This window comes from Centruroides vittatus, unplaced genomic scaffold, assembly GCF_030686945.1.
Source record: "Centruroides vittatus isolate TY-2023 unplaced genomic scaffold, ASM3068694v2 contig_847, whole genome shotgun sequence".
In the NCBI taxonomy this organism is placed as follows: domain Eukaryota; kingdom Metazoa; phylum Arthropoda; class Arachnida; order Scorpiones; family Buthidae; genus Centruroides; species Centruroides vittatus.
In genome coordinates, this window is record NW_027122552.1 from 10,769 (window position 1) to 35,557 (window position 24,789).

General features: G+C 31.7%; 2 protein-coding genes across 2 annotated transcripts in view; both read left to right on the forward strand.

Annotated features, from left to right (window-relative positions):
• Nucleotides 1-784: 784 nt before the first annotated feature.
• On the forward strand, nt 785-1,603 carry LOC136982507 (uncharacterized). Its single transcript, XM_067279003.1, has one exon. It carries the CDS (start codon nt 785-787, stop codon nt 1,601-1,603), a length of 819 nt encoding a protein of 272 aa, XP_067135104.1.
• A 966-nt stretch (nt 1,604-2,569) lies between these two features.
• Nucleotides 2,570-24,789, forward strand: part of LOC136982508 (ATP-binding cassette sub-family C member 4-like) — a 39,693-nt gene continuing 17,473 nt past the window's right edge. Inside the window, exons 1-9 of the mRNA XM_067279004.1 lie at nt 2,570-2,827; nt 4,755-4,835; nt 6,849-7,040; nt 9,357-9,451; nt 10,568-10,654; nt 10,717-10,813; nt 11,470-11,661; nt 16,222-16,397; nt 21,432-21,712. Coding sequence (XP_067135105.1) covers nt 2,570-2,827; nt 4,755-4,835; nt 6,849-7,040; nt 9,357-9,451; nt 10,568-10,654; nt 10,717-10,813; nt 11,470-11,661; nt 16,222-16,397; nt 21,432-21,712 — 1,459 coding nt within the window. The remainder of the gene's footprint in view (nt 2,828-4,754; nt 4,836-6,848; nt 7,041-9,356; nt 9,452-10,567; nt 10,655-10,716; nt 10,814-11,469; nt 11,662-16,221; nt 16,398-21,431; nt 21,713-24,789) is intronic.

Here is a 24,789-nt window from a genome sequence, read left to right on the forward strand (position 1 = left end):
TATATTAAATGAATGTGGTATAACGAATAAAGATTATGAACATGCTCAAAACGTTTGGGAAGCATTTAAGATTAGGAATATGGGTGAATATTCTGATTTATATGTGAAAACAGACGTTCTAATATTGTCTGATATATTTGAGAATTTTAGAGATGTTTGCATTAAAACATATAAATTAGACCCAGCATGGTATTACACAGCACCTGGATTATCATGGGATGCGATGTTAAAAACAACAAAAGTTAAATTAGATCTAATAACTAATTATGATATGATTTTGATGATAGAAAAAGGAATAAGAGGTGGAATCTCCCAATGTTGTAATAGATATGGAAAGGCAAATAATAAGTATATGAAAGATTATGATAAAAACAAAGAATCTAATTATTTGATGTATTTAGATGCTAATAACTTATATGAATGGGCTATGAGTCAATATTTACCATATGGTGGATTTAAATGGTGTGATGACAAATAATATTGATGTATCACAAATATCCTGATGAGACTCAAGATTGGTTACATATTAGAAGTTGATCTGGAATATCCAAAAGAATTACATGATTATCATTCTGATCTCCCTTTGGCTCCAGAGAACAGAATACCAGATGGATCAAAACAATCTAAATTATTAACCACATTATATGATAAAAAGAAGTATGTGCTTCATTATAGAAATCTTAAACAATATTTAAAAATGGGGATGAAACTCGAAAAAATACATAGAGTATTAGAATTCAAACAATCAGATTAGTTAAAGAAATACATAGATCTGAATACAGAAATGAGAACTAAAGCAACTAATGATTTTGAAAAGGACTTTTTTAAGCTAATGAACAACTCTGTGTATGGAAAGACAATGGAAAATATAAGAAATCGTGTTGACATAAGATTATGTTGTAAGGCTAAAAAAGTAGAAAAATTAATTGCTAAGCCGAACTTTAAACATCGAACCATTTTTGCTGAAAACCTATGTGCTATTCACATGAATAAGATAAAAATAGTCTTTAATAAACCTATCTATGTGGGAATAAGTATATTAGATCTTTCAAAGTATTTGATGTATGATTTTCATTATAATATAATGAAACCTAAATATGGTGATAACATAAAACTGTTATATCAAGACACTGATTCTTACATTTATGATATAAAAACTAATGATTTCTATCAGGATATGAAGGGAATGATTGATTACTTTGATACATCAGATTATCCTGAGAATAATAAATATGATATACCAAGAGTTAATAAGAAGGTGTTAGGTAAAATGAAGGATGAAAATAATGCAAAAATAATGAGAGAATTTGTTGGTTTAAGAGCAAAAATGTATGCCTTAAAAGTAGATGATCAGGTTTTGAAGAAATCAAAAGGAGTAAAAAAATGTGTTGTTAAAAATAGGATATCATTTGATGATTATAAAGACTGTTTGTTTAATAAAACAGAACATTCTAGAACAATGAATCTAATTAGAAGCAAGAAACATGAACTTTATTTAATAAAATTAAATAAGAAAGCGTTATCACCACATGATGATAAGAGATATATATTGGAGGATGGAATTAACACATTAGCATTAGGACATAAATTTTTTCTTATATAAATGGACTTAAGAATAAAGAGAGCTATTGATTGGGATAATTTTTCAAAACGAGAGAATTTAACAGAAGATTTAATAAGAGAGTTTAAAGATGAAGTTAATTGGGATTTGATTTCAATATTTCAAAAGTTATCAGAACGTTTTATAAGAGAATTTAAAGATAGAGTTAATTGGGATTCAATATCACAAACACAAAAATTATCTGAATTTTTTATTAATGGATTTAAAGATAGAGTTAATTGGATAAAAATATCAGAACATCAAATTCTCTCTGAAAATTTTATAAAACAACATGCTGAAAAAGTTAATTGGCAACTCATTTCTATACATCAATCATTATCTTCGAAATTTATCATAGAATATGCAGATAAAGTAGATTGGGAATGCGATATCACGATTTCAAAATTTAGATAATGACTTTATTAGAAAAATGCTCTAAAATTAAATTTAAAATCACTTTTAAGATATCAAACCATATCGGAACAATTACTCGATGATTTAGATCGATTAAATGTATTAGACTGGAAAACAGTTGTTAAATATCAAGAATTATCCGAAGATTTTATTATAAAACATAAAAATAAAATTGATTGGTGTGATGTGATTTTAAAGTAAAGATTTTCCAACGAATTTATTGAAAATAATTATAAAAATATAGTTGTTTCATTGTTAGCAAGTATTTGTAGTAAATGAAGATTGAGGAATTGAGCAATTACATATATTGGAGTATTTTGATAAACCTCATATTGATTAATTTTTTTTTTCTTATATAAATGAAGAAACTAAACAATATTCCAACAAAGAAATTAAATTATGATGATCTTAAGTTGGTAATAACTTCAAATGGTAAGTCATTTTATATTTATAAGAATAGATATATAATGGATTATGTTGATACACCTCATGGAAGATTTTTACATATTGAAAGATGAGTGTTTTTTTATATTGATAATTTTTTTTCCTATATAAATGGAGACATTGAAGAAACTAAACAATATTGGAAAACTTCAAAATATTCCAACAAAGAAATTATATGAGTTGGAAATTGATTATGAATATCCAATTGAATATATTAAAACAATATCCACTCGCTTTGGTGAGAAAAATTTAGTAGTTCTTAGGGATAGAGAATTGGATGAATTTCAAGTTTTTCTTCCTGATCGTTTTAATAAAAAATTACAGAATGAAGATTTAAAAGAGATGTATAATTTTAAATTTGTATATGGGGTATGAGAGATTGTGGGAATAAATATAAAGCTCATATTATTGAGTTTGTTTGACTTGTTTTATATTTTCTTTTTATAAAAAATAAATTAATAAGATTTAATTTTGTTTACCTTTATTCATTTTGTTAAAATTCATTAAATTTAAACGAATTTAAATTCAATGAATTTTAGTATTGATTTTGATTAAATCCATTTAATTTTAAAAATTTAAATTTTGGGGGCAGAACTCTCATTTTCTTACTACTCCGGTCAACGTCAAATGCCTCTTTTGTCGCATCACTAGTATATCTCAAAGGACGCCACAGGGCTGTTTTAAATTTTAAACGTTTCTCACCATAGCTGTAAAAATCTAACTATGTTAAACTTAATAGTCATTTGTTTTCTAACTAATTCGTTTTAATATCAGGTGTACACGGAAATCAGTTTCTCACTGTACTGAGCAAGTGATTGGTTCGGTCAAGCTTTTGTTTAAGTAAAATTCTGGCTCTTTCAACAGGGTTTTATTTATGTCTCCATTCCCTGATCTCTTAATTATTTAATTACTTCTTAAGTAGAAATAAGTCGAAACCAGTTACTTTGTACTTGAATATCTGTAGTCTTGGGAAAACATTGGAAAGACAAATTTTTATGACAACGGATACTTAGATCGTAAATTTAAGAAAAATAAATTCTAGAGCTTTTTTGTACCTTGTGCGTTTCATTTATTAAATTTGGTTGTAAATGATGATGCCAAAGTAACAGTTAATTTTTTAACATTGTACAAGAATTGTACACGTTTTATCTGCATCCACTTACAGATAGGACATACTTAATCGTAATATCACCGGTTTAACATTGAAATCCGTAAGTAATATAAGATGGGAGAGCGGAATAAACGCGGAATAAATATATCAAATATTTTAATGGATTTTTTAAAACTCCTGTCAACTATACAGAACTATCATAAAAACATGCCAGTAAACTTCTATCGGTTGGGTTAAGTTATAAATCTAGTCTAGGGTGGGCAACCTTTTTTATAACGTGGGCCAGAATAAATTTTACGTTTTTTCCGCGGGCCGTAGTAGTTAATTGACGCCTTCTTGTGACTCGTAATTTTTTAAGTCTGCAAATATGAAATAAATAAATAAAAAGTTAATTACTACATTTATTTCTTTTGCCGTTTTCGAAAATTACAAAGAATTTAAAAAATAACTAATTAATAATCTATTAAAGAACTCGCGGCCCGGATAGAAACTTTTCGTGAGCCGTAGCTGGCCCGCGGGCCGGGGGTTGCCCGCCGTTGATCTAGTCTACTCGTGATTCACATAATCGGGAGAGGGTGGCCGAATATCAAGCAGGCGACTAACAGTCCAGAACCGGTCCGGGATATAAAATTAGATGCTTTATGCGTGTGTTGCTTCTACCAGCAAAACCGGGTGAGGTTAGTGCTCTGTAAACTTCATGTGCCATTGCCTATATAATTAGGCTGATTGGAAACTGACCCCGTTTTGACATTCCTTTCGCCGCTGAATTATTCGAATATACAATAGCAATCTTATCCTTTTTTTTCACATGTAGTATAGAAATTTGTAAAAGATACATAATGCAGTTATAATAAAATATTAATTTCAATTAATTCAAAGTACGTTAAAATATGAAAATTTATATTTTACGAAATACAAGGGAAGGTCATTGGAAGGTGGAAGCGGCGCTTCCATCGCTTCCAATGACGACACGCCACTGCTGTACATTAATCTCATCGTTTCAATGCAGCATTAGAGTTGCATGGCGTCTCATAAACACCAGTTATTTTTTTTTCAAATTGTGAAATTATTGGTTGCTCAGCAGAAACTATAGTTACATCATTATTTTATGTATTTTTTACTACGTAAAATATTTGTGGGTTAAAGAAAATAACCTATATTGTATTTACTTTTTTCATTTTGAAGGAACCAACACTGAATGAGATTTCTTTAAACGTACAGCCTGGAGAATTACTAACTGTTATAGGTCCTGTTGGATCAGGAAAGGTAAATTTCTTGTTCTACAGTTCTATATTTTAATTTAATCATATGCTTTGTGATTTTAAGATTGTTTAGAATAATTAACAATAGTGAATTTAAAAAATCAAACACATTTATCTATTTGTAAAGATATAAACTTTAAGCTTCTATATTTAGTTGTGTTGTTTAAATTAAAATGATAAATTTGTTCTATGATTTTTAACTGTGTATGTTACTTGATTGTTGCAGCGACAGAGGCACTTTTTGTCTACAGGATATCGCCTTTTTTTTCTCTGAAAAAAATAAATAATTTTATTAGTTTTCGATTTTAATTGATATATATATATATATATAAAATTGAAACACTGTTGTAAATTTTTGTGTATTATTTTTTTGTTTACCTAATTTGCCATGCATTCGAAAGGTTTACTAAAAGACTTTTTATGTAAACAATATACGAGGGCTGTTCGGAAAGTTCGTGGCTTTGCCTATATGCGGCGCTGCTTTCAATTTAATTTTTGGCGGGAATAATTCAGCCATCTTTGCTAAAGATACGATACGAATTTCCGCTTGATTTGTCGTAAAGTATTGCGACAAGAGCTTAGCAGATAGTCAGTGTGCAAATGCTTTGTCAAAAATGGAGAAGATAGAGACTCGTGCGGTCATAAAATACCTGACGAAAAACAGGTTGATCCCATCTCAAATCAAAGCTGACATGGATGAAGTTTTGGGAGAGTCTGCTCTTTCGTATACCACTGTAAAAAAAAATAAACAACCTTTTTTAAATTTGGCAGAGGGTGTGGAAGATGACCCTCCCAGCAGACGGCCATTAACTGCTGTCACTAAAAAAAATATCGACAAAGTTCACGATTTGATGTTAGCAGATCGCCGTTTGAAAACGTGTGAGATAGCTGAGACAACAGGCATTTCTGTCGACCGGGTGCATCACATCCTAACCGAAAATTTGAGTATGACGAAGGTCTCAGTAAGGCGGGTGCCGCATCTGCTGACCGCCAAGCAAAAACGTGTTCGCACTTTGATGTCAAAGGAGTGTTTGGACTTCTATCAGAAAAACCCACAGGATTTCTTGCATCGGTTTGTGACTACTGACGAAACGTGGATCCACTATTACACTCCTGAAACAAAAGAACAGTCGAAACAATGGAAACATCACAGTTCGCCACCACCAAAGAAGGCAAAGACAGATCCATCAGCGGGGAAAGTAATGGCCCGGTTTTTTGGGATGCTAAAGGAATCATCTTTATTGACTATCTAGAAAGAGTAAAAACCGTCAATGCTGTCTATTACTGTGAAGTTTTGGAAAAACTGAAGAAAAAATTAAAGAAAAGAGGCCACACTTGAAGAAGAAAAAGGTTTTGGTCCACCACAATAATGCACCTGCACATTCCGCCAGAATCACTAAACAAAAGATAAACGAAATTCGCTTCCGATTAGTTCCGCATCCACCGTACTCACCTGATTTGGCCCCAGTGACTTCCACCTTTTCCCAAACCTAAAAAAAATTTCAGCTGGAAAGAGATTCCACTCAAATGACGAAGTCATCTCTGAAGTGAACGAGTATTTTGCACACCTTGACAAATCGACCTATTGTGATGGCATAAAAAGCTAGAACATTGCTGGAATAAGTGCATTGCTAACAAAGGAGACTACATTGAAAAATAAAAAAAGTTTTAACATTACAGTATTTTGTTTTTTGTTCTATTTGAGGCCGCGAACTTTCCGAACAGCCCTCGTAAAAAGATATTGACTTGTAACAATCATTTTACACTTTTAACTGAATATAAGCCTATTTATACTTACATTTTGAAGTACTTGTTCATATGACATATCTCCTTTAAACGTAAATTTATATGTAAAAATTTCAACACAATAGTATGTTTTAATAATCTGTTTTAAAATTTTCTTTAAAATTAATCTCAATATTTAATACATATTTTTGAAATGCTTGTGTGTTTATATTACATATGCATAGTTTTCATATCAAATAATCAAACGATTTCGATTTATTCATTCCACCAGACTTCTCTATTGATGTCTATATTGGGAGAGATTCCGATAAGCTCTGGTAAAGTGACTGTTAAAGGAAAGATCGCTTATGCTTCTCAAGAAGCTTGGGTGTTCAACGAGACTATCAGAGAAAATATCTTGTTCGGAGAAGAATATCAAGAAGAGAAGTATAAAAAAGTCTTGCATATGACCGCTCTAGAAAAGGTAATGAACTATTTTTATCTACTTTTTAGCAACACTTTTAAACACTCATATCTTTCGAGAACCAATATCTGTTTTAAATATCAAGTCAATACACAATAACACTAAAGAAAAAGCATGATATTTGTTGAAACTTGATTATATACTGTACAAGGAGTAATCTATTATATTGCTTGCTGAATAGTGAAAGTAGAAATGACAAAAATTTTTGTCCATAGTTCGTAAAACACAGTGTTTAATAATTCAACATAAAAATATATCAGTAGTGTTATTGCTATTCCAGGAATAGACAATTTGTTCACTACTATACTAAGGATTCATTCATTATATCATTAACATAATTTATGTCATTTCCAAAAAATTTTCTGTATTCAAAAAATAAAGTTACAATTAAGTAAAAGATAATCAGAATGATTTTTTACAACTTCATACATATTTTCGCTATTTCATTTACAACTCATAATTATGTAGTGTTAATGTTTGTCTTTTATATACCTATTGTCTTTTCTATATACCTGTTTGTTCAGGTTCCAACAGGAGCAACGGGGTGGTTAAGGATGGGCCTGTCGTATATGATTCTTGATCGATTGCCTCTGAAAAATTTGTGAGATTGTTTTATCTCACATGAGTAAACTCATGCTATAACTTTATTCGCATTCAGCTATTTTTTTAATTCAACTTTTGTGTAAAGTATAATGTGTTCTACAGTCAAAGTAAAAAAATGCTTTAATAATACTAATAGTTCATGAATATTAAATGTTTTTTTACAATACTTTTAATAATGTTTTATTTAAGGAGATTTTGCAGATATTGAAAATATGCAATTTTTTTTCTAGTAACATAACCTTTCTTTATTCACTCTCTATTACTGATGGGATATAATTCCACACCATCTGTGGCATGTAATCTCACAGACCTAACAGAACGCAAAAAATGATACAATAAAACATCAAAAACCACAATGGGATCTTTTTTTCCTGCGTTTTGTCTTCTATCTAACAATAGTAATTACTTATTGATATAGAAAAATGAATCGTTTGTTTTTGTAATGTAATATTATATGAAAAACGCATAAGTTTCACATATGAACTTTGAACTGGCGATGAATTAGCTTTAGTTACACAGATCGACATCAGAATTGTGTTAAATTACAGAGGGTCCACCAGTGGCTAAGCGGTCTTCGTACGCTGAACACTGGGAGCTCGGTTGTGGGTTTGCGTTTCGCTCGGACGGGCTAGCCATGTGGAGTTTTCGGGTTTTCTTTACGTCTGTAACGCCTGAATGGAACCAGTTTCCCTTAAAAAGACCTCCCGGAAGGCATTCCCCTAAGCAGATCGTCCAAGTGTTGCGTTGCCGTAACTTAACAAACAAACATAAATTACAGAGAAAAGCGTGATCTTTTCAAGTCAGGATACACAAACTTCATTTACTCTCTCCACAATAGATTCAGTCCCATCCACACTGCTAACTGTTTTGTCGCTAAAGCAAACTTTCTCGGTTAGAAATTGGTCAAATGACAATGTTATTATTTTATTATACTTAGAAAATTGTTTGTTCTAACATTTGAGATATAATATTATTTGGAAAAATTCTGAAATTTTAATTTTAATTTATTATGCAGTATAATTAAAAAAATGCACATCGCTTGAATTATTATAAAATTTGTGCCTGAATATTTAACTATAAATATTTTCCATATGAGAAATAAAGCCGTTGAAGAAATAATGGATGATTCTCCAAAATTGACAATTATTTCCATGATATTGAATGGCAAATTAAAAGTTTAATAACCTAAAAATTTTAATAGAATCTACTAATGAACGTTCTGGTCCAAATTACAGAATGACACTGATATGTAATAAACAAAAATTTTGATGGCTGAAAAATTCAAAACAAATTAACTTTTTATCATGATAAAGAGGCGAGATACTTTAAATGGTCTACTTTAAATCAAATAACTTTATTTGAGTCCTTAAGGAAAAGCGCAGAATATATTAGACTCTTGCTAATCCGGCTATCCCTTGCAGAAAGGAATGCCACATCAGTGAAAGTGCCAGACTTCTGAGAGATAAAATTCATCAGTTTGAGTCTGTATTATATTTAATGTTACATTTTAACTGTCTCTATTAAACATATATTAAAAAACAAATAATAGACGTGTTTATATAGAGTAAAGGAAATATAATAATGATGCATATTGATTTATATTTCGTAATGTTTACTTTTATATGTCTAATAGTCATGTTTAATTTAAATAAATTTGTCAATGAATGTTATTTACAATATATTTAATTTATATTTTTACTTTTACTAATTTAGGATATAAGCTTATTTCCTAAAGGCGATCTGACTATTGTAGGAGAAAGAGGAGTGATAATGAGTGGTGGACAAAAGGGAAGAATTAATCTAGCAAGGTAAGATATCTGTTACTCTGTATTTCTTTGAGTTTAATGATAGGAGTAAGATATAAATGAGTAACAGACGTTAAACTATAATCATATGTTGCATTTTAATAAAATTTCAGTAATACTGTTATATATATTGCTTCTCAATATAATCATCATCTATAGACAATTAACATTTAAAAAAATAAACGTTAGATTGTTTCTATACACAAAAATGATTTATTTTTAAATAATTCAATTTGTCTGAGATTCGTGAGTTATTTTCGATCTTTTTAAAATACTTCAAATTTAATCAAAAGTTTCTGATTCATTTTTTAACAATAATAATATTTTCATCATTTTTAATTTATTGAATTTAATTAAACAATATAATCTTTTAAAGGCCTTTGACTTGCTTATCCTTTGAAGAAATTCTTTCTAAAAGTTCAATCTAACAAATTTATTAATGTAAATCAATAAAAAATTTATAACTGATTTCTATACTAAAAATTTTTTTCATCATTTTCAATCCAACATATTTACTAAAATTCTTAAATTGATGAACATATTATGACGCATTTCTGAAAAAAAGTAGTTTTCAGTAATTTTTAATTTGAAAAATTCACGCAAATATGTTAATTACGAAAAAATTCTTAAATAAGTTTTAACGTGAAAAATTTTCTCTATATTTTATTTCACTCAATTTATTAAAACTATTGAATCTGGTAAAGTTTCTGATTCATTTGTCATCAGTAGTACTTATTTTTAAGTTTCAATTTAAGAAACTGAAATATGAAATACCACTGAAATACTTTTGCGATCGACGATCGGCGTCAGATCGGCGATGCCCACGTCAGGACTGACACCGCTGTGTTTTAGAGAACACAAAAATCGCGAGTTCGAATCGCTCTCGCGATTTCTGTGTTCGCGATTAAAAAAGTAAAAATATAAAAATGAAAGTCGTTTTATTGAACGTTTGCCATACTTTTTCTCTGTTATCTGTAACAGCGGGGAAAGTAAAAATAAGTAACCAGGAAGACAACATTCTTTAAAACTAATTGTACGTTTTGATCTTCTGCTTGGAAATGCATCATTTGTTTTACTGTAAAATCATTTTTTCATGATATATTTATATATATATTCTAGAGCACTATATGTAGATGCAGATATATTCCTCCTCGATGATCCACTAAGTGCTGTCGATGTTCCTGTAGGAAAACATATCTTCGAAAAGTAAATATTTAAATGTTATTTATGGTATATTTGAATATGCTTCAATTTTATATTTATTTCAGATGCATAATGGAATATTTGAAAGAAAAGATTTGCATCTTAGTTACACATCAAGTGCAATTTTTGAACTCTGCAAGTAAAGTGTTAGTGTTATGCAAGGTGAATATACTAATTGTTTATTTGTATTGTTTCTTTTATTATTGTCTTAATTAAAAACTACATAGTGTCTTATTTACCGCACATCAACTTTAACATTATTAAGTTCATAATATCAAAAAAAATAATAATAATAAAATTAATTGGATCTTTTAATTAAACTACCACAAATATATACACTTTACATTGGGAAATTTCGATAATGTCGAAACTGATACCTGTATCTATACTTTTTTGGTATCAGTTTATCCTTAACTATATGGTAAATACATGGATATATGTATGTCCAATATATAAGCTATCTGCCAATTAATATTATTCTGGGAAAAAAGTATTTGAAAGAATATCCTCATAAATCTTAGATGTTGAAAATGTGGAGAACTCGTCCAGATCAAGTCGGTTATCAAGTGTTGTTTAGTGATTTGTATCTATTGAGACACTGGCAAGTTCCAGAACTGTTATATTTTCCTTCCAGATACTGCAGAAAATAAAGTATAGTGATTGACACTAGTTAAAGAATTCACTGAAAGAATTGTTAATATAATAACCTATTAGTTTTCAAAGACAAATTTTTATTTCTATGTACTTTTTTATACTAATGATTTTATACATTAATTACATGAATTCAATTGTATTTATATATATTATTAATTATTTAGGGTAAATGTGAATACATTGGAAATTACAATGAAATGGAAACTGTAAAAACGGTTATAGGAATTTCGTCAGAGGAAGGAGCTGCTGAAAATTGCATGGAATTAGAAACTGCACTTTTCAGCGATGACGAACTAATTGAAAATACTGACGCCGACGTGTCTGATAACAGTAAAGATTGTAACGACATTAACGCAGTAAGTGATTAAGTGATTGGTTAATTTCTGAGCATTAAAAATGGCATTTTCCTTTTTTTTTCTACAACTATGATTACATCATCATTTTCTGCATTTTGTATACTATCTAACAATATCAAACACTTTTGAATTGAAACAACAGTTATGGGAAGGAAAACGTTTTCATTCCTTTAGCTGTTATATCACAACACTGGAAAGTATTGTAATGTCTCAGATTTTTACTTTTTTATTACATTTCCGACTGTTTTAATGTAACGTGGGTTACATTCCTGGCTGTATTGATATTGTATTCGGGTCATATTATACCTTCCGGATTATTAGAAAAATGTTTTGACACCTCTGAATCTAAAATAGTCAATAAACTAATACATGGAATGAGTGGTGTGTTTCATTTAATATCTCAGAGTGGGTAAAGGTTAAGAAATGAAATTTGGCATTGTAACTTGTATATAAGGGAGATTGATGCTATTAAATTTTGGTGATTAAATGTGAAGAAGGTGGGGAGATAGAGCTCGTGATATTTATCACATCGGAGAGGGATCGGACTAAATGAAGATTTTACTGATTACTAACATTTACATTTTTTTATAAAAGTTATCCCTACACTTAAAATTAATCGTTTTGCCATATTTCAATAATTAATAATCTAAAAACGTTCTATAACAAAATTTTATAACAGATGTCACCACACACAATTCTATCTATACTAATATATAAAGCGAGAATGTTTGTTCGTTTGCTAGAGATAAGCTTGGAATCTACAGAACCGAATAGTTTTTTCTCAATTGGAAATCTTCTTCTTTTTACATGAACGTATTTCTATTTTGTTTTAAATAGGAAAATGCACAAAAACATTGTTTTTACCGTGGCATTTGTCTGGCATGCTAGTTTGTGAAGCCCCTTCACTACAAGCTGGGTTTTGTAAATCTTATATTTTCGGATTCGGTTTTCATACGTGCAGTTTAGAAACTTTTGTATATGCTCTGCTTATATTGCTTGGTTGTTGGTTTCTTACTCAATAGTGTTATGTTAGCTGAGACATATAACTATAAGGAGAGAGAAGATTCCCTTCGTTCTTCTGTCTCTTGACGTACGGCTCAAATTATTTCAAATGTACAGTATGTTCATCTCCACACTCAATTCGTTTGGTATATACAATTTATTTGCAGAAATACAGTTTATCACTACACCAATCTGTATCGATTCACACACTAACAACCAAGGGTAAACTGGAATAATCGGAACCCCTAATGTCTGTGTCATCCTTTCACTTGTTTACTGGTTTAATTGCTTCTGTTTTCATGCTGTTTTTACAATTGCCCAACCGTATCTAGATTTAGTTTATCAAACAACAAGATTACTTTCTTTTTCTCTCGAACTATTATTTTACAATGAGCAAATTTACTTCCTTATATGAAAATAAACTTTTGTATTTAGGCCTATAGCATTTTTACGCGTTTACTGTTTTATTTTTAATCATACCGTTATTTCAAAACAAGAATTAGTCTTATATTGCCAGATATCTACCTACATAAATTGTGTAATTTCGATTCCTTTTTAGATGTACGCATCTGGGAGTGAGCGCGATTGATGATAAATGGTCAAAAGAAAGTCGCAATTGCCACGAAATACATTCGTGTCAAGAGGCCATTGAATGACTTAATTTCCGATGTACCATAATTTGGACGACCATAAATCTCGGAATCCTCACTTCTCACCGATTTAATCCTGTATCTGAAAGCTGTCAAACCTTTTGAGCAACCTGAACAAATTTTACATAGTTATTGGCTATAACAGGCCTTGCCAATCTGCGGCCCGTCACGTTAAGTTGTGCGGCCCGCTAAGCGATATTATATATTTATTGAAACTTTTGATTCCCGTTATGTGTATACCAAAACAATTAAATAAATGAAAATTTGCATGTGTCATTGTTATATTGCGCAAGTGCGAGTACAAACTCTTGGTATAACAATAAAATCTTATTCATTTTATATTTGTTTTACTCTTTTAAAAGCATGTTTGCCTAAATTGTGGCCCACCGTAATGTTACGCGTGATCAAAGTGGCCCGCGAAACAATTTGGGTTGGCCAGGCTTGGTCTATAATATACTAAAACGTGTATTGTAAGAATGCACGTTTTGAAATATTATAAACAATGAAAAATTTAATTCACATTGAATAATAATCGATTTTTCTAATTTCATCCTTTCTAACTTGCGAAAATGCTATGAGTGATTTCCACGAAATTTTGCATAGAGTTATTCAAAATCTTGTTCTGTTCAAAACCACTTTTGTGCAAAATCTCAGACAACTTCTGGTTACAACCAGCGTGCTGCCTGCAAACTGCAGTCGGTGCTTAACATGCCAGCAAAGAAGATGACAGCCACTATGAGATTCGCAAGAGCTCAATTTTGCGTTGGCAATTTTTAATTTAATTTATATGTGGATGAACGTATTCTGAATAAATTATAATTTGAACAGGACATTAATAAAATATTTTAATATTGTCTTATATTTACGCGTGACATCACATAATTTGTTTACCTTTTAAAGTGTACACTCAGAATTGATTTTGTTATTTATAACTCTTGCGAAAATGAAAAGATTTCCATCTTTTATTTTTTTTTATAATCAACGTCCATAGTTTCTCTCTATTACCCTAGAGGAAACATGCTATACCCTATAATAGAACAAGTCAACACCATTTCTTCGTTCTCAAACCACTCTGGGCATTCTGTGCTGGTTTACTATATATTACTTTTAAAATTAAATCTTTCAACAGCCGAAAAAATTATGCAATTTGTTGCTGGTCTTTTTTGTTTATTTTAATATAGTTTGATCCAAAAACGCAAAAATTTTCAACTTGCTATAATATATCTACAGTTTCAAGATTGATATTAAGTTTTTGTGTAATTTCAGAGGCAAGTGTATCTTTTAACGATACAATGTCATTCCTTGTAATTTTATATAATTATTTTTTGTGTTTTAGATCAAATTACATTAAAATAAACCCAAAAAAACGCATTTTTGTCAATTTCAACTATTTTATATTTCTAGATAGTAGACAAAATTTGTGAAATTGCGGATATAATCATTCACGAGCTACAGATAATTTCACCATTTTAGAAAAAACATTGGCGTCTGTGAGGCAACTCGCAAAATGCATTAATATCACGGGACTGATTAAGGGTTAACAATAGCAAGCAATCCGCAAAGTTATAAGATAGGGTATTTATTTATCAAATATTGGCACCTCGGTTTAGTACTTACAGAAGTATGGTTGATAAAAAGTTGAATAAAAAATTATGATTTGAGTTTATTCTAATTCCCAACACAACACCTTTAGTTGTTGCTGAGATAGTTTTATTGAAAGAACTAACGTTTTCGGCCTATTCAATAGGCCATCATCAGGCTTAACTTTCGAAAACGGAACATTGGGGTTTTATTAAAGGAATACATTTGTTTAAAAATTCAAAGCATCAGTAACGGAAAAAAAGGAAGAACATGGTAATATATACAAATACAAATATACAATAAAATCAACATAGTGAAAATAAGAAGTAAAAAAATAAAAAATAAAAATGAATCTACTGGTGATACTTTATATAAACAGAGTAGTAAATTATTGAGGAATAATTGATGAAATCCCTTACAAGAACACAGAACTACGAATCGAAAAAGACTACATTGGAATCACAACAAGAAATTTAGGGATAAGACTTAAAGAACACAAGTATGACGTCAAGAAAGGCTCCAACGCAAGAGTACTTTCGCAGTTCGTGCAGACCCATGGCTTAATAATTAAATGGGAGGAAGCGGTTATTGTCAAACCCTTGAGCTCCCCAACGTTAGCAAATACCGCTTAAAAAATTGAAATTTACAAAAGCAAGTTGGAAAAGACATGCATAAATGCAAGGGACGCAGACAGCCTACCGACAGCTTGGAAATTTGTAGTGAAGAAATGTAACACGAACTCGTAAGTTTGCCTTAGATTATATTTACATTTTCCCTCAATTATTCTTCAATAATTTGCTACTCTGTTTATATAAAGTATCAACAGTAGATTTATTTTTATTTTTTATTTTTTATTTTCACTATGTTGATTTTATTGTATATTTATATTTGTATATATTGCCATTTTCTTCTTTTTTTTCCGTTACTGATGCTTTGAATTTTTAAACAAGTGTATTCTTTTAATAGAACGCCAATGTTTCGTTTTCGAAAGTTAAGCCTGTAAGCCTGATGATGGCCTATTGAGTGGGCCGAAAACATTAGTTCTTTCGATAAAACTATCTCAGCAACAAGTAAAGGTGTTGTGTCGTGAATTAGACTAATTACCGTATTTTACGGACTATAAGATGCACTTTTTTCTTCGAAAAATTGCCTCCAAAATGCATATGCGTCTTATAGTCCGGAAAATATGGTATTTGCTGAGCAAGTATCTGCTTTATACTTTGAATATATTTTACTTTAAATTCCCTAATAAAATACTTTGTAACGAATTCAAGCATAATTCAAAGATTACTCATATAATGTTATTTTTTTTCTATTTTTGCTGCAGGAAGATGAAGATAATAAAATACAACCCGATGATGAAGAAGTTGGAAAAGCAGGACTTTCAGTTTATAAAGAATATTTCAATGCTGGAAAGGGTTTCTTTTTTAAGACTGTTCTATTAGTTATACTCATTGTATCACAAACTATTGCAAATGCCAGTGACTTTTGGCTAGTCAAATGGTATGTTATTTTCACGACTAATGTGAAAATTAATATGTAAATATGTTTTGTTTAATATAAATTGTTTATTGAAACACAAATGACATTATTTATACCATATTCCTTTCATTATGCTAACAAGTTTCAAATATAATTGATGAACAATTTTCACAAATTCGAAGTGGATGTATTTAATTCTTTTATCTCTAAATGTTTTGATGTACAATATTGATTCTCTGATATTCTGAATAAAATTATCAAGAAAAATAATACAAAATATTTAAAAAGAATTCAAGAGAATTCATTTCATGTATAAATTTAAATAGATAAATTTACTTTTTAATTTAAATTTAAAAGTAAAAGTCTGAACTTTACTGAACATTTCATATTTTTATCATCAAAGAGTTTTAGATATTCTTTTCTGAAGAACATCAATAATAGTCGCATGTTGGTTATAATGTTTCATCAAGATATTGAGTGTGCTGTAAGAATAGTACTGAAAGATACGTGACTTACGTAATATCTTGTTTCATTCTGAACCTTTTGTACTAATAGATTTTACCATTTGTTCATAGCAGAGTCACAAAATATTAGTATGTATAATGTCGCCCAATGATTCCAGTTAAATTTAAGGGCAGCAGTGTCAGTCACAGCATAAAGGATAGCAATGATGTTTAAATTTATACGTACTATAATAAGTTATGAAAATGTGGCTTGAATTTGCAATGAATGTATTATATATAAACAGATGTATTACCTACTAGATACATCCAATACACCTTATTGCTGAGAACATATATTTATTCTTATAACAAACGTTTTCGGCCCAATTTATGGGCCATCTTCAGGTTACAGTCGTTCGACTCTAATACAAAATCGAACTCGTTCAAAATTAAATCAAATTAGAACATACGTTATAAATTAAACTAATAGAACAAGTATAATCCAATAAATTAAATCAAAATAAACCAAACATGAAAATGAAAATAAAATACGGTACTGGCCGTAAACATTAAGGAACAATTCCTTATACATTAATCCAGATATCTATTGAGTCACGGTAGACGCATTATTACGTGTGTTACTTCTTACTATGTATTTCCAGGATGACGGTAACCCCGTCGCATCCTTATAATTTAAACATCTGTCAGCCAAACTTGCTCTGTAAATTTCGCATTTCTCAGTTATGGATGAGAGCGTTGGCGAGCATACTTTTGCAAGAATTTTGGCATCCTCCCATTTAACAACCGAACCATCCGCTTGGGCCATCTTTGATAATGCTGTTGCACACTTGTTTTTAGCGACATCGTACCGGTGTTCCTTTATCCTCACTCCAAGGTTTCTATTAGTGACTCCTACGTAGTCCTTATCTATTCCCAACTGGTCATTTTTGTAGGGAATTGCATATACTCCTGCCTGTTCTCTATCATCAATTCTTTCCTTGTCATTTCTAATCAACCTATAGACTGTGGGGGCCCTTTTGCATATTATACTGGCGTTTTTGTGTCTCGCTATTTGCTTCATAATCGGGAAGAAAAATTTATTATACGTAAACTTTGTGAAGTTACCCCCAGTCTCCGGTTTTTTCTTAGAGTTGCTCCTAGGCTTTACGTACGCCGTTATTAAACGCTCTATAGAATTTGTTCCAAAGCCTAACTCTTTTGCAACCTTTTTAATTCTACCCAGCTCATCCATCGTGTCCATTATATTTGAGCAATACAAAAACGCTCTTCTGATTAGGGCCCTGAATGCGGACAATTTATAAACCGTTGGGTCATTAGAATTTGCCGGAATATACATCGGATCCTGCGTGGGCTTTATGTACACTTTCGTGCTTAAAGCTCCATTTTTAAATTCAATGCCAACGTCCAAGAAGTGTAGCTCCTTGTTACTAATTTGCTCAAGGTTAAGTTTTAAGCCATGTTGGTTAGAGTTCACTTGGTCTAAGAATCGTTGTATCATTGCGTCATTCTTCCAAATAATTAGAACATCGTCTACATATCTTTTGTACATGATTATGTATTCATTATAGTTGAAAAGCGTCATGCGTTCCATCTTTCGCACCACCAACTCACAGAGCAGGCCAGACATCGGGCTGCCCATTGGGACTCCTCTTAACTGCTTATAAACTTTACCTCGGAAACTGAAAAATGACTGAAAACATATCAGATCCACCATTATCTCTAAATCTTTTCTGTGTTCGTATGCTTTTGCAGGCCGGTGACGCCATATCGGCCTGTCTGTATAGGCTTTATAGAAAACTGGCTGTAAAAATTGTAAAAATGGACTCCAGATTACAATTTTTGAAAGAGTGTCGGGTAAGAAGAATCTATCCAATGTCCATTTATAGAATTAAGTTGCCTGATGAATGTATGCCGGTACGGCAAAGAGTAAGAATGCTATGCTTAAATAATTCAATTAAACGAGTAAAGAATATAAAGTACAAAACCATTAAAGAAATAGTGGAACTGGAAGAGAATATATTTGAAAAGAACCCGGATATTTTAGCGAGTATCAATTTAAGAGTAGTTGGGTTAACGGACCAGATAAGCATTAATTTAAGGAAGAAATACAGGAATAAACTGCTGTGGATTTCGAAAAAGCAACCGTCTAAAGTTACGAGCATTTTGAAGCCAACCCCGTATGTATTATGGGATCAGATTCAACTCCCGCAATGTGTTAAACAAATTCTGGAAAAAGGTCCTAATTATGTTCCGGACAACTATAGAAACTGGAGAGGCATAGTAGCGGAAGTAGAAAAAGGAATTGTAGGTATGTGTGAAGTAGATAAGGACTATTACAGATGGAAAACGGCGTTCAAAACTGAAAAATGCTCTAGGAGGCAGCATAAATAATTGTGCATTAACCAAGCTAGAAAATGGTTGAATGCTAATGATATAGTGGTCACTAAGGCTGATAAGAGTAAACATTTAGTCTTAATGAAGAAACAAAGGTATAATGAAGCCCTGGATGACTATATAAGAAAAACTGAGTGTGAAGAGGTAGACCGAGCTATTGTTGAAAGAATTGACAGAAAATTAAGAAGATTGGAAAAATCGCCCATAGCATCGTTATTCCCTTTCCTAAAAGGGGCCCACGTTACCTGCCCAAGTGTACCTAGGTTGCTTGGGTTCGCTAAAATACATAAAAGCAGTAAAGAGGTCAGACCGGTAATAGAGAAATGTAAAGGACCAACCTACATTCTGGAAAAACGTATGCATAGACATCTAGCACCACTAATTGATGACTACCAATTCGTCACAAAGGACGCGTTTAGCTTGGTTAATAACCTGCATGATATATCGTTAATGGACAAGGAGATTGGGACGGTTATGGATTTCGAGAGTATGTTTCCATCAATAAATCTTACCTCATGCTTTGAGGAGTTAGTGAACCTGTTATGTGGGTTGCACCCAAAAGCATACGAACACAGAAAAGATTTAGAGATAATGGTGGATCTGATATGTTTTCAGTCATTTTTCAGTTTCCGAGGTAAAGTTTATAAGCAGTTAAGAAAAGTCCCAATGGTCAGCCCGATGTCTGGTCTGCTCTGTGAGTTGGTGGTGCGAAAGACGGAACGCATGACGCTTTTCAACTGTAATGAATGCATAATCATGTACAAGAGATATGTAGACGATGTTCTAATTATTTGGAAGAATGACGCAATGATACAACGATTCTTAGACCAAGTGAACTCTAACCAACATGGCTTAAAACTTAACCTTGAGCAAATTAGTAACAAGGAGCTACACTTCTTGGACGTTGGCATTGAATTTAAAAATGGAGCTTTAAGCACGAAAGTGTACATAAAGCCCACGCAGGATCCGATGTATATTCCGGCAAATTCTAATGACCCAACGGTTTATAAATTGTCCGCATTCAGGGCCCTAATCAGAAGAGCGTTTTTGTATTGCTCAAATATAATGGACACGATGGATGAGCTGGGTAGAATTAAAAAGGTTGCAAAAGAGTTAGGCTTTGGAACAAATTCTATAGAGCGTTTAATAATGGCGTACGTAAAGCCTAGGAGCAACTCTAAGAAAAAACCGGAGACTGGGGGTAACTTCACAAAGTTTACGTATAATAAATTTTTCTTCCCGATTATGAAGCAAATAGCGAGACACAAAAACGCCAGTATAATATGCAAAAGGGCCCCCACAGTCTATAGGTTGATTAGAAATGACAAGGAAAGAATTGATGATAGAGAACAGGCAGGAGTATATGCAATTCCCTACAAAAATGACCAGTTGGGAATAGATAAGGACTACGTAGGAGTCACTAATAGAAACCTTGGAGTGAGGATAAAGGAACACCGGTACGATGTCGCTAAAAACAAGTGTGCAACAGCATTATCAAAGATGGCCCAAGCGGATGGTTCGGTTGTTAAATGGGAGGATGCCAAAATTCTTGCAAAAGTATGCTCGCCAACGCTCTCATCCATAACTGAGAAATGCGAAATTTACAGAGCAAGTTTGGCTGACAGATGTTTAAATTATAAGGATGCGACGGGGTTACCGTCATCCTGGAAATACATAGTAAGAAGTAACACACGTAATAATGCGTCTACCGTGACTCAATAGATATCTGGATTAATGTATAAGGAATTGTTCCTTAATGTTTACGGCCAGTACCGTATTTTATTTTCATTTTCATGTTTGGTTTATTTTGATTTAATTTATTGGATTATACTTGTTCTATTAGTTTAATTTATAACGTATGTTCTAATTTGATTTAATTTTGAACGAGTTCGATTTTGTATTAGAGTCGAACGACTGTAACCTGAAGATGGCCCATAAATTGGGCCGAAAACGTTTGTTATAAGAATAAATATATGTTCTCAGCAATAAGGTGTATTGGATGTATCTAGTAGATTTATTAAGAAGCTGAGTCTGAGTAGGTGAGATGTATTACCACTTATCCGTTTGATATATCTAAATATTATCTATAGGTATTGTGTTTATATAATGTATTCAAGCAGTTTTTATGTATTTCTGTTCAATATACAAATATTGTAAATTCCAAGAATTTACTTTTTATTTCTTGTGTAATTTTCAGGTTGTATAAGAAAAGAACATATGGACAAAATTCAGTGAAACTGGAAAATATTACGTTTAACAAAACAATTTTTAACAATAGTGAAGAAGAAAACTTTTATTATAGTGAAGCATACAACATATATGTTTACTTTGGAATGATATGTGCAGTATTTCTCACGATGATACTGTCTGCAATATTATTGATTGAAATGTTTACAGCTGCATCTTTGAAGCTGCACAACAATATGTTTCAATGTATCATTCGAACTCCAATATCATTTTTGGATAACAATCCCGTTGGTATGTATAATATATTTATTAATTTCATTCTTAACTTAAACATTTAATAATGATATTTGAGAAGAAACGTTTTCGATATTAAGCTAAAATTAGTTACAGTGACACCTCGGTTTTTGTCGATAATCCGTCGAAAACAATCGTGAAATCCGAAACCGATGAAGACCGAGGCAATTATTTCCATATAAATCAATGTAAATCCAATTAATTCGTTCTAGACACTCCAAAATACATTGTATTTATGATGGTCGCATCATAAACGCATACAACTACTATTACATGACAATTACGTCACACTTTACCACGGGGCGATATAGGCTAGAAGGTCATGTTCAACTAGATTCTACAAGACAAGACATTACCCCGCGTGTCGAGCTGAACAGTTCTATTGCTTTTATCTTAATGCTAATTATGCTTAAGCTTAATGCTTTTATCTTTATGCTAATTAGTCTTTTATGTTAATTTCTTACTGCTTTTAGTATTTAACGGTATATTAATTCTCTGTAAAATGTGTTTTTGGTATGTATTTTGGAGTGTCTAAAACGAATTAATTGGAATTACATTGATTTATAAGGAAATAGTTGCCTCGATTTTCGTCGGTTTCGGATTTCACCGATTGTTTTCGGACGGATAGTCGACGGAAACCGAAGTATTACTGTATATCAAATAGCCGATGACAGAATTTCAGTTTAGGTGCAGTGTGCAAGTTTAATCGTGGTGGAAATTAACTGCCTGAAAGCATTACCTGAAATTCAATGTAAAACGAGAAATTATTTATTGTGACATTGTCACAATACAGGGCTGTAATTTTTAATCATATTTTTCATTTATTCGTTTTAAAAAATATGCTTGCCACCTCAAATTGATAGTTGCTTGTCCCCTGTACATTTTATTTTTCTTTTAACAATAGAGTCGTGATGGTCATCTAACTAATACCTTTTAGGGAAAAATCATAGAATTCAAATAACATGAATTCTGAGTTGAATTGGAAGTTATTGTAAAGTTAATCTGTATTTACAGCACTTTCGATTTGCAGATCTGGTCTAACTGTTCATTTGTTTAAATCTGTTTTCGAGATTAAAGAAAGATACGACAGAGGTAATTTATAGGTTTATAATTTTTTTAATTGCAGCCCAATTAAAAGATTTTTATAATGCAGCAAAAATCTAAAATAATAAAAAAAATCAACTTTTGGTAAGGAAATGTCACTAAGTGTGTGGAGAATTGAAAGTGGTAAAAAGCTAAAGTAAGGCTATTTTGAAAAACTTTGTATTATATGTAATTATGACGTAAAGTTTCGAAATTGTGACCGATTATAATGAGAATATAACTCAAAATATTTTCTACGTTTTGTTTTAAAAAGTATATATTAAATATAGTAGAAATATACTTTTTACACTTACGCAGTACATTATTTATTTCAAAGGGTTATCACACACACAAAATTATTAATGCCTTACATGTCTACTAATATGCATTCCGGCCTCTTTGTGTTAATGACCCTGATCAGTTGAGTAAACATCTTTTAAATATAAGGGAAACAACTTTTAAAAAGTATCACTAAAACATTAACAATTGTAAAAACCAAACAAGTAGAATAACAAGTAGAATGTTTAGCTGTCTACAGCTTTACATAGTAAACAGTTTTCTAATATATTATACGAGGGGTGACAAGACATTTTGCTGTTAGATCCCCAGTTACCTACCTGAAAATATTGGGTGCCGCATCTAAAGTTCTTGATACAAAAATATTAAAAAAATTTCAGAATCATAATGTATTTATTTTGACAATTAAAGTAAGATGTTTATTACATTTTTTAAACTTATTCTTTGCTAGTTGAAAGTTTATGAATTTGTAATGTTAAAATTAATTTTTGATAATCGGGTTGATAATTAGAAATTCAACTTATTATTAACTAGCAGGTGGGCACGGCGTTGCTCGGGCAAAATTAACGATAGTGAAGATTAAGATTATTACATTGTAGTCAACCTTACCCGTTTTCGCAGAATGCAAGAATTGGAATCCCCTGTTTCCAGACTAATTAGAGAATTTTTAGATGGGTTTAAAAATATGTTCGATTTTCCGCAAAAACGAAAAAACTGCATCTGCGTCTTGTACGTCGCTTTTTCTTAACAATTCCATTGTTTCGTAACACTTTTAATTTTTGATGGAAGTGTTAAGCCTTATTCCTGTCCCTCTCTCCCGTGGGGAGGAATTTCGAAAAATCCCTTCTTGGTGTACGTTCTCCTGACGTACCCTAACTGTGTACAAAATTTAAACTTTCAACTCTTAACCGTTTGGGCTCTGCGTTGATTTTTATTATTATTATCAACTCGTCTCGATTAATATATATATATATATATATAGATTCTTTTAGATGTTGCTTGATTAACTGTAAACGGAACTTTGATTTTATTAATTTCATCGTTGTGTGACAGGAGGGTCGGGGTCTCTTTGACCCCTCGTCAGGATGTGACACCACCGAGTCGGTCGAGACTCGGAAATCGCGACGCAGAGTTTTTCGTCGCGCGAGCGGTCGCGCGTGAGCGGGTACTTTCGCGGTAGAGGTGGAGGTAGGAGAACCGAGGAAGTGAGTCACTCAAGACACCGGCTAAATAACAAGGCTAATTTTAATAAGGGAGTATAACAAAAGTACAATAAGACGCATCGCTAATACGGATGTATTTTTAGATACGCGGAGAGAGAGAGTTTACAAACGATTCGCGAGTTGATAAATACCTTAGAGAGTCTTGGAGCCGGCGTCGGGTATCCTTGCGATGATACGATCTACGGAGAATCACGATTTGAAGGAACAGTTCACAAGATAATCCGCACTATGGTCTTGGTATAAATCCACAATCACGGCACTATGGTATTAATCCCGAAGGTCTGGGTTCGGAAGAGGGCGGGAAGAGTCCGGATTATGGTTTCGATAACTAAACGACGACTGACGGATTCGTCATCGTTCGTTCGTTTTATTTTTTCACTCGGGTTTTTTCCATGAGGGTCGGGTGTCCAATACAGAAATTTCTTCGAAAAGTTTCTGACGGCATACGTTCCGAGGATGGGTCATCCTCAA

Coding starts and splice junctions, on each gene's coding strand:
- LOC136982507 (XM_067279003.1), top strand. CDS start 785: ATGAGAACTAAAGCAACTAATGATTTTGAAAAGGACTTTTTTAAGCTA.